The sequence below is a fragment of the Poecilia mexicana genome, unplaced genomic scaffold (genome assembly GCF_051168715.1).
Source record: "Poecilia mexicana isolate PSO_F unplaced genomic scaffold, ASM5116871v1 scaffold_23, whole genome shotgun sequence".
NCBI classification, from domain to species: domain Eukaryota; kingdom Metazoa; phylum Chordata; class Actinopteri; order Cyprinodontiformes; family Poeciliidae; genus Poecilia; species Poecilia mexicana.
Genome location: NW_028263392.1, coordinates 3,337,521 through 3,348,895, shown reverse-complemented (window position 1 = coordinate 3,348,895; position 11,375 = coordinate 3,337,521). Strand labels below are relative to the sequence as shown.

General features: G+C 41.5%; 1 protein-coding gene across 5 annotated transcripts in view; it reads left to right on the top strand.

The window, feature by feature from the left end:
* Nucleotides 1-729: 729 nt before the first annotated feature.
* The window catches only part of nav3 (neuron navigator 3), a 170,399-nt gene continuing 159,753 nt past the window's right edge, over nt 730-11,375 (top strand). For 2 of the 5 annotated variants that reach the window (XM_088003261.1, XM_088003265.1), the window contains exon 1: nt 730-1,794. In XM_088003261.1, the coding sequence (XP_087859387.1) occupies nt 1,534-1,794 (261 nt within the window). In that variant the 5' untranslated portion in view covers nt 730-1,533. The remainder of the gene's footprint in view (nt 1,795-11,375) is intronic. The other 3 variants (XM_088003262.1, XM_088003263.1, XM_088003264.1) reach the window with 2 other exon arrangements.

The following is an 11,375-nucleotide window of genomic DNA, read 5'->3' as shown; positions in this document are numbered from 1 at the left end:
GAACATTAGTTCTGCTAATGCTAAAGTGCTTCTTTAGCACGCCCAAGTAAAGTTTTTTTCTGCATAAATTCTAATTTACCTGGCTGATTTTGTAAACCTTCAGCTGAGTAAAGTTTGAAATTTTGGTCAACTGTTACAAATCCTTCAATTAGTTAGATGTTTATAGTCATGCTCTTAGTTTGAAGTGCATGAAGGGCGTGTTCTCTGCTCAGGTTCTATTCATAATTTAAATATTCTATGATGTCTTTAGATTTGCATATTTTATATGTTCCTGTGTTTTGTTTCAAGCAATGCTATTGGGGGAGGGGGGGTGAGAATAGAACCTGAGCAGAGGACACACTCTTCATGCACTTCAAATTAAGAGCATGACTATAAACATCTAACTAATTGAAGGATTTGTAACAATTGACCAAAATTTCAAACTTTACTCAGCTGAAGGTTTACAAAATCAGCCAGGTAAATTAGAATTTATGCAGAAAAAAACTTTACTTGAGCATTTTCAAAATGAGCAAAAACACTAAAGGAAAAATTAGATCCACTATTAGCACATTAGCAGTTTAGCAGAAATGTTTTCTACAACTGATGCATAGCGCCTCACACCATTTTTTTACTTGAACGTTTTTATTCTACCACCCAGATCAGAGAAGCTTTCCTGAAACAGGGCTCTCCTACGAAGTGATGCTCCCCCCACCTTGATTTCACTGCATTGATGGTGTGTGAGGTCTTAATTTTTAGCCACTTTTAGCATTTTGTTTGTAGACTTAAGAAGTCTAATCTGCTCTGAATCCATCAAAGCAACTTCTTTCACCCCTACTGCAAACTTTGCTCAACTAATTAGACGGCTTCCGAATGTCAGAGCACCGGACTGCGTTTAAAGAAACCAGACACATGCATGCCGCACTGTTTAGCTTTTTGCGTAAAGCAAATAAAAACCTTGCAGTACTTTGCAGTTGGCTTATCACATGAATTTCCATCAAAAGCCACGAAAGTCGGTGGTTGTAGCATGAAACATGCAGAACAGTTCAACAGACATAAATACTTCCGACAATACAAGACAGCCCGACACATTCTTGTCATTCTTTCTGTTACTCTCCCACCTTTTTTTTTTTTTTAGAAAAAGTTCTCACACACACACTGTGATCCGTATCTCTGGATAGTGGCTGTTGTACCTTTCAGAGGAGTTTAGCTCCCCCCCAACCCTCCTCGCTCTGCTGTCTCTGACTCGGTGGTGGACTTCTGACAGGGCGAGGAGGGAAGGGGAGGGAGCTCTGCTGCATGTGGGAGGAGAAGGAGGAGGGAGAGCGCAGGAGGAAGGAGAAGCCCTTTCAGTTTCTGGGAGTTGTGCTCGCTGAAGGCCACAGAATGAGAGCAGTTGCTTTCCTCTCACTCAAACAGGCGACTGCAGGTTTTCTGTAGCTCTGGCTGCCTCAGAGGAAAAACCCTCCAGATTTCCTCTAATTTTTTTTTCTTTTTTTTTTTAAACTTCCTTTCTCCCACTGCCACTGCTCTTAATTTTATTGGCCTGGAAGTACAATGCCTGTAGTTGGTGTGGCTTCCAAGCTGAGGCAACCATCTGTAGTGGGGACCAAGCCGGTGCACACTGCCCTCCCCATCCCCAGCGCCGTCCGAACGGCCGCCTCTCAGGGCTTCATGGCCCGGCAGCGGGACCTCGGGCCGGGCGACGGCACCCCGCCCCTCCACTGCCAGCTGTCAGTCAGGTCAGAGTACCACCAGGAGAGGAGGACGGCAGGAGGAAAGGCCAGAGCAGAGAGCGAGGAGAGCAAGATCTGCAAGGTAAGTGGAGGGCTGGTGCATCGGCCGGTGGCGCAGGTGTCAGGCTGTCAGGCTGTCGGCTCCCTCTGGGCTGCAGCAGGTGTCTGTCTTCTTCTGTAGCAAATCTTTTTTTTTTTTTTGCACAGCAGTGAGTCATTTGTGCTGCACTGGAATGTTGTCGCATCATCAACTCGGAGTAGATGAGTGATGAATCACTGACTGTGTCCAGACTCTCTTTCTGCCCCGTCTTCGTTGTTTTCGGAATAGAATGGACGTTAAGCCTGTTTTTTTATGAAAGAAACTCAAAAGACTTTTCTATTTCCAGTGCTGGGATAGATTTTATAGATTTCCAAACATTTCCAAAGCATGTTTTTACTACATTGTGTGTTCTAGATTAGCAGACTTGTTCCCTTTTCCGATATACTCGGCTGACTTTCGAAGACTGCAGCTGAGCAGTTAAGTTGGTCTACAGAGTGGAGGGAGGAGAATTCAAACCTCCCCGCCAAATGCTTCCAGCTACCCGCTGGCCCATCCCACTTACCGAGCTGTCAGAGCGCAAACTGAAGCTTTCCTGTTTGTTTTCCCCCCACCTGCCCACCAGCCGTCGCTTCTTTCTGTTTGCACACAAATAAACTAGAAAGAAACCCAAATGTGTACTTTTCCAATCTGGATTTCATGTTTTTGGTGAGGAACAAAAGCAGTGGATTTGTTTTTTTTTCTTCTCCTGGGTTAGAGCAAACACAAATGAGTCTATGCTCTGCTGCTGGTGAATCCTCCCAGTGTGTCTTTGACCGAGTCCACCTCGCCTCCTGCCTGAAGGGAGGTGGTTGGGGGCTCAGCATTAACCTGGTGCCAAACTGACATTATCGTGACTTTTCTTTGAGTTTTTTTTTTCCATCAGTTTGGTGCATTAAACTGAGGTCCTGTGCAGATATTCTCAGTCATTTATAAGTCTGAGGCAATTCCTCAATTGATGCGAATGATTCAGTAAAAAAAACACACAAAAAAACTTGAGGCATAAATCTCTGTTTATTGATCAGCTGCCAAATTTTTTATTTTTTTTTCTCACGGTCACATGTTTCACAAGGGACAGTTATTATGGTCGCGCAGCATGCTACTGTTTACTTTAAGTTAGCCGGAGAGCCAGTGAGAGATTGACTGGACTTGTTGGGAATCCTCAGAGCAGGGGAAGTGAAGCAGAAAAGTTTACAGCCATGGGATACAATTCTAGACTTTTTATAGCTGCTCAGCCAGCTGACCTTCAGAGTATCGGGCACTTCATGAGAGTCATCAGTCCGTTTTAAGTACCGCAGGGGGTAATGGAACGTTTCATTTGTGTACAGACAACAAATATGGTAAAATTTTTTAAAATCAGCTGTATGAACCACAGTAGTTAGTTAGCTGCCTCAGGCGGATATTAAGTGGAGAAAATAAATGGTCTCTCCACGATCTTGTTTTTGAACCACCGCTTTTGTCTTTTAAGTAACATTGTGTTTCCTTAGTTCTACATTCTGTTCTATTAGTCATTTTTTTTATTTAAAATTTAGTTTAGTATTTATTTTTTGATAGTGCTGTTCATTGATTATATGATGCCCCACCCCTTGTTTCCTTTGTTTTTAGCCTCTTTAAACCGCGTTGTTGCATGTATGATACACTTGGATGCTTGTAAGCAGCTATGCATGCAAAATTTGACTGTTTTAAAAAAACGCCTATTCAATATTTGATCAGGTAGAGTTGTGTCCCACAGGTATGACCTAAGATTACTATTACTTATAATACCTCAACAAAACCTTATTTCAAAAATGTCTATTCCTTTAAAGCCAGTGTTTTGCTTGGGGATTTTGAAGCTGAACATGTCCCATTTCCCCCCCCCCCCTACTTTGCGGAAATCCCTTAGGGGCTTCTCATCATCGCCATTAACCCAACTTGACAGTTTGACACTTTCTGCAAGCACGTCCTTCTGATACCTGCACTTCATATTCCTGGCAGTTTACAGATCTTAAACTTCCCATTGACTGAGCATCACCTAAATTACTTCGGAAAGGAAATCAGTGTACCGTAGGCAGGAAGAAATCTCCGGCTTGCCCCGGCCTGTCGGTGTGGTTAAGGAATGGGTGGTATGGAGGAGTAATTAGTCTGTCTAATTGTGTTGTGTAGTCCTTTAAGAACCTCAGAACTCCCCTGCATTTGAGAGGAAAAAAAAAACACTGACATCCATTTCATTGCTCTGTTTACATACACCAACACTCCTTGTTTGTTTGTCTTCTATCACTCAGGATCTAGTGTAGGTGTGTGTGCGCGTGTGTGTATAGGGGTGCAGAGTGAGAGTCCCTGCTTGTTTGTGCAAATGCAACCCCCACCTCTGTGTGGCCAATAGTGCCAGCAAGTGTTGGCTTGTTTGCCAGAAGTTCAGCACATCCTTACTTTGGTTGTATTTTCCGAGGTTTTAAGCATTTCCGGAGGCTCTGCTGGAAATTTCCACCTTCCTGGTGAGCAACAATCGGATTTGACCCATAAGAGAGACCCACCCTAGGATGAGTTGAGGCAAAAGCTCCTCAATCTATTTTATAAGCAGAAGTAAACGAACGCTTCACCAGCAGAGAGACATGGCAACAGAAGTAGCAACTGCAGCAGGATGACCAAATTTGGGTGTTGCACATTTTAAAGCATTAAGCCTGCAAGAAGACTTTCCAAAGAGCTGCCAAAGTTAATCTCCCCACAAATACCTTTGTTACAACTCCAATCCCTTTCCTCTGCTCAGGTTGAAGAGTTTGATATTATCACATGTAATGTAATGTAAGGGTGAGAACAGGGTCACATTTTGCTGAACGACTGCCACTCCCTGGCTGGCTTACAGGGTAATGGTGTGTGGAAAGGACACAATTATCCTCCTCAGACCAGGTTCATATTGAATGGAACTTAAAATGTGTTCATATATTTGGCTGTATGTTATTTTCCTTTTGCAGCTAAAGTAAAACATGGCTGAAGGCATTTATGCCAAGTGTCATTTAAATAAAAAAAAAGTCAGGTTGCTACAGTGTTTGAGTGGATTAAAGGCTGATAAATCCATTGTTATATGCTTGTATTGCTAATACTAGCAGCTGCTTGAGTTTCCTACTGGGTTTAAACTGCAAAGAGTTTTCAGACCTTTATACTATTTATCTAAACAAAGATCACTCTGCTAGTGTTTGAAAATGTAATTTCTTGCTCCTGTTTCCAACACTACTTTTAAGAGCAGTGTTGTTTTCCATAGTGTTTTTACTCCTGTATTTGCTTTTGAGATTCCAGGCGAGTTTGCAGAGGTTAATAAGGCAGAGCTCCTATGAGACATTGCTAAACCACAGCTTTGCATGTCTTCGGTAGTACTGGGGAACACCTGCGCTTATCAAAGGCTTTGTCTTAATCTTTCCATGATTTGGAGCTGTCAGAGGTACCAATTTACCATCCTTGATGGAGATGAGAACAAGGGTAGACGTTTGCTCTCCTTGTTGTTCGTTATGCTGACAGTTCACATCAGTCACTGCCAGTGGCACTGCAGGATGATGGGCCATGAAGAAGCATTCACAGGAGTGAACTAGGCTTCAATAAAGTGCAGCTCCCACTGATATGGAATTAGTTTGTCCCTCATGACTTTTGGCTGCTGTCCAAGTCACACAGCCAGGGGTCATTTAGTGTTTTTAAAGAAATGAACTCTCCATAAAGGTCTTTCGTCAAATATTTGACATGTAAATGAAGAAAAAAAGCCTTTTTATTCACTATCCACAATATTTGTGTACGTTCACTTTAAGAGGTCTGCATTCTGCTGTTAATCTGCCTTAGCCAAGTGAAGAAAATCTTTTCCGTAAGGTAAACATGGCCGTTATCAAAAATTTCTTTCACCCAACTCGTGACCGTTGCATGCGGCTATTTTTGTGACCCTTTGATGTTTGTGAAATGTTATCCTGCAGAGTACGTGAGTATTTACCGGAGATGCAGACGAGTGCCAGACACGCTTGTCCACTTTAAGAACAAAAAACATCCTGTTGACCCTGCGTGCGTCCGTCTGTGCAGACGATACTCTGACTGCAGCAGACAATCCGGATCTCTTGTTGTCTATTTTCTTATTTGGGGCATCTTCCGCTCTGTCCGGATAAACTTCTAGACGGCAGCATGGACACATTCAAAGTAGGCGTGGTTGCGTGAAGTGTCAGTAGTCCAGTGGCTTGAGTGAGTAGAATGTAAGCAGTGGTTGTTCTTTCTCTGGGTGGCCTTACTGTGTGTATTTTCTCTCTTTAGCTTTCCGTCTCCTTGTCTGCATGGTTTTCACCTTCTATCAACTGTTTTATGAGTTCCAAGAGTCTTTTTGGTATTTTTGAATGCAAACCGGGTTTGGACTTTTATACTTGCATGTATAATAATTATGTGCTGAAAGTGAGACTTTCAGCTGTTTCCATTCACACTGTTTGATGCAATGATATCACACACAGCCACTGCAGGACTTGAACATTTTGTATTTCCTCGTGAGGATCAGCGCTGTAAGAATTCCCACATCTACCCGTTTGCTGCCAGGATTGTATTTTTTAAAATGACAAAAATTGTCAGAAGCGATTGCTAGCCACCTTGGTAATTCTCATGAACTTAGTGCTCTTCAAACCCTCCATAGGGTGCTGGTTTGTTAGATCTTAAACCTACTTTTTATTAAACAGTTGTCCTAAGCTTCCACATCCTCCCTACACAAATTGCTGAGTATAAACTCACACTCATCTTCCACATTGCATAACATCACTGTTCATTTGCAATTTTTTTGCTGCTTTCTTGACTGGCCTGTTTCTTGACATTGGATACAGAAATAAATACAACTCTCAACTATGAGCCGAAAAATGACAACTGCCTACATAGAAAAAGAAAAGTTTGTCCCGGCAACTTTTTGTATCAGTTTGACAAACTTTATCCTGAGCTGCAAAAGTTTGTTCCTGCAGTTGAGGCATCATGGCAGTAGAAGGTCAAACAGCCTGTGGTCTGTTCAGCCAATTAGAACTAATGTGTTAACAGAAGAAAGCAGCCCGATTCACTTTCCCTGATCCAAGCTGGAACATGGCAGTGATTTTTGTTCTAGCACATCATACTGAACCATGACATTATCAAATTAAACATACAGAAAAAAAAATCAGATTACCTTAACATATGCTTTAGCCACCGCAGATTTGATTTACTCATATTTCTTTGTGCTGGTTCATTTCATCTGAGATTTCCTAATGATCACTGGGTAAAAATTGAAAAAAAGAGACAATATTATCCATCCCACTGCTTTCTTTTCCCTACTTCTTTCAGTGTTCCCTGTCTGACGCACACTATATCATTGCCTTCCATCCCACAGGGAGTCTGCAGTTGGCCGCAGTGTTTAAATCTTGGAGTGAGAACACACAGAGCGGCCGGTGTTTACAGTATAGCCACACCGGTTAAAAATACTCTCCCCTGGAAGTACAGGCACAGCGTTCATTCTGAAACTTCAAGACAAATTAGACTTGTCGTAAAGCATTTTCATACGCAGAATTTCAGGAGCAAGGCATTTACAAAGAATTTCATTGTTCAGGTCGACTTAAATGGTGACTGAAATACCATAATTCATGGCAAAATGCACATGCAAAATCCAAAACTATATGCATTAACTGATTTCTTTATTACTTCAGTGTTGCGTAAACCCTCAACAAGATGCACCAGTCGAATGCATGTTATTTCAGTGGGAATTCATTGCATCCTCAAGTCTTTGTTGTGGGAAAGTGGTTACCCATCGACTCGGGAGACCTGGATATCTCTCCCAGAGTAATAATATTCTCCAGCAATTATGCAAGGTCCCACAGCATTCCCAAGGCAGAAAAGTATGTGTTCCTTCAGTTCAATCTGGCTTTCACCTGGAGTCTTGTTCCAGTGAGACATGCCTGGAAGCCCTCCAAAGTGAGGCCTACACTAATTCACGCATTAGAGGAGCAAATCTTCTCCAAAGTTCACTCCTGATTACAGAACTCCTTACAAAGCTTAGTTTAGCCTCCCTTCAGATGAAGCTTATTCCAGCCTTTTATATCCAGAATCTTGTCATGATTTCTTGGTTATGGGGATCAATTTCAGTTAGAACATAAATTTCCAAGTACATAGTTTCACTTTTCAGCTCTCCGTCTCACTATCAAAATTCAAGCAACACACCACTCATAGTAGATACAATTTTGATCCATCCATTTCCTCCTCCATCATCCTACAATCTTAAGAAGGCTGCGACATGCTAGAGCTACTTTCTGGCTTGGCACATGGCCTCAGACCTGATCAAGAGAAAGTAGTCTACTTTAACTTCACACTTGACTGAGAGTCTCGTGCATGCTGAAGGTAAAAGCTTAAAGAAAAAAAAAGCAGAACCACATCATCTGCATTAAAGCAGAAGTTACGAATTCAGGGTCCTGTTCATGAACACAGCTATGGAGCAGGACGCATTTTGACTACTGACCATGTTGGGTGTTGGAAGTGAGGGATGGGAGTACTGAACAGAGCGAAGTCCTGCATTTGCTTTACCAAGTTGCTTATGCTAAGGTAGCCATTGCTTCTACTTGTTCAAGTCAAGCTAATTTGTCTGTGGAAGTAGGACTCCTGTTGTGGGAGGCCAGGTCATGCTCATGTCACCTGCCACTGGCTTCGTGTGGCAAATATCAGCTGTACAGTAAGGACCACTCTTTAAACTTGATCAAATGAGCTGAAAGCACTTGACTAGAGTGGGTTCAAGTTATTGCAATGATTTTTCAAGTTCTTATGAAAGTCCAGCCTGATCCTTTCCTGTGTGAGGTAGCCATGCAGTGACCTGTTACAAGCACCACCTTTAAATGTGCAGTGTTGATCTTCTTGTCCAGCTTTTTGTAAGCCCATAACAGACTCTCAAGGACTCTGCCTCAACACACTTGATGCCTACAGGTTGGAACTTTGCACTGACTCAGTGGAGACATGCTACACACACCCATGCAAGCTGCTTTGAGTGTATGATGATTGCTATCCATCTTTCTCTTCACCGCAGGTTTTTCCCATTCGTCTCTCTTTAGATGTCAGTTTTTCTGTAGGTCCCGTTTTCTTTTCATTCTCTTTCAGGGACTCCTTTTCCAGCTCTTCTGTTTTCCACTCAGTTTTCTGTCACTGTCTCTCTGCTCTTTCCCATTCCCAGCATTCCTCCGTTAGTCCTTTTTTCCCCTTTTACTGGAACTTTTCTTATATTCTGTCCCCCATTCAACTTACTGTTATTTTCCTTTGACCTTTTCTCTTCTTCTCCCAGTCTTTTTTTTTTTCTTGATCGCCTTTTTTTCAATTAAGTATTTTATTTCCGTAAAATACTTGATGACAAAACCAGGATGGGAGATTTAACACACACCTGGTTCAGTCCTGTTTCTCCAGCTGTCAGAGATAAAATTTCCTTCCTCAAAGAATTGATCACTCTTTTTTTCTATATATTTTTCTTTTCCTTTTTCCAAACTGCATTGTGTCTCCACTACATCAAGTCCCAAGTAAAGCAGCTGGAGGCAAACATCTAGGTTAACTGGTGTCAGAAACATCCAACCATGTATGGAGTGAGAGCAAACGTGTTAACACGTCTAGTAACACATGCTAACAAGAGCCAGGTCTGCCTCTGGGTTGCTACTAGGAATGCAGAGACTGATGTGAGTTGTCTGTTGTAGTGACTCATGACTTACTCAGCACTAGAGCAACTTTGAGCAGATTTACAAGGATTCCTTGCATTTCCGAGTCCCATTGGAAGGAAGAGGTAACCTGTGGGTCAGGAATGGCAGGATGCTAATAAGATAACCTAATATTATCTTGTTTTATAGTAGAATTATGAACCAAAGTTGTTGCAAACTTGTTGGTATCCCAACTCGGATTAAATTAAAATTAGTAATACTCTAATTTTGGTGCTCAAAAGTAAATAAAAATTTGGCATGCAAAGTGGAGCCAACCAGTTACAGCTGGTGGTGCAAAAGAGGTGAAGAGGAGCGCATAAAATAAATTACTAAAAGGAAAAGAATTGGGAACTTCACATCAGAGTGACTAAGGTTAAGAGATCTGGAGACAAAGAAAGAGGCAAGACTGAGATGGTTTGCAGAATGCAAAAGAGGGATGAGTGTACACTGGACAAAGGATGTCGAATACGCAGCAGTCAGGAAGGATGGAAGAAAGAAGACCGTAAAGATAATTCATACATGTCCTGAATGAAGTACATACAGAGGGCTGATAGGAAAGGGAAGCAGTTTTGGGGTAGGGTGAAAAGGAATCGGGTCCCTCTAGTGGTGACTGATTTGGTTATGGTTAGAATAAAGTACACACATTATAGATTTTTACATTCTAGGAGATATTTACAATGCACTGATCTTTATTGGTTTATAAAATCAGTCATATCTAACCATATCTAACAGACGCATTTTTCCACTTTTTTCTGACATTGCTAGATCACTTGGAAGATCTTATTTCAGCCTAAGTTTAGCACTGTATTTCTTATATGAAACAGTATTCTCATGAACTCTAATATTCAAAAATACAATGTAACTTTTTTCTCTTTTTTTTTTCCAATTTCTCAGTGCTTTGTATGGTCTCATATTTGACTTTCCACTTCTGAAAGTCATTTGCAGATATCTTAGCATTCCACCCGCCCTTTTGATGAACATTTTTTCTTATATGAAGAATAATGAAATGCCAATTGTTTGGAAAAAACTTTGGAACCCTTCCCAGATTGATGGGCAGGCAATCATCACTAAAGGCCTGAGAAACACATTTGGAAGGTATTAAAATATAACGACAGGATGTGATGCTTATTAATCAACATTTGATTGTTTAAAAGCAGCCGCTGCTAACTAGAAAACACTACCCAAAACCTTTCTAGTGGGATTCTAGATGGTGGTTTGCTGCTGGACCCTACTGGCACAGGCTTTTATGGGACACTTGATGAGACAAACACATTTTTTGGAGTGGTTAACTGTCCTGCTTTGACTCACCATTACCTACAACCAGTAACTGTTAATACTTCTTTCTACTTTCTTTGAAACCCACATCCTTACTTCCTTCCTTGATCACTTTGTGCAATAATGTCAAACATTGCCTTGCCTCATAGTTGCCTGTGGATGTTACCTTTTCATTCATTTGCAGAACTTTAAACAATTGACCCTCGATTGTGTCGTGGGCTAAAATAAAACCCTTTTTCCTTTGGTCCCTACATTGGTCTCAGTTTGGTCCATAAAGCTCTCCAGTTTGGACCAAACAGATCTTTCGCAAAGTGTCTCCTGACTCACGTTGGGGTGTAGTTTTATTTAGTGAATGCTGTTTTTACTCCCACCTGAAGGCTCGTGTTGAACTTTAACAGCTTCTTGTTTATCCGTCCTTAGAGGTTTCTGTTTTAGAGTTCATTTCCTCTCACGATGCTTTGGCCTTGGCTGTTTTGTCAGGCAGTGGGCTTGTTGAATTTCATTTATGCAAAGTTCAGGAACATTACCAACAGAACCTATCCACAGTCTGTCTTTGTTAATGAAAAGAATAATAGGATAAGTTACTTTCTTGTAAGAGGAAGAAAATGTAAACTGGATACTGGGATCAGTGATGAATTTGTA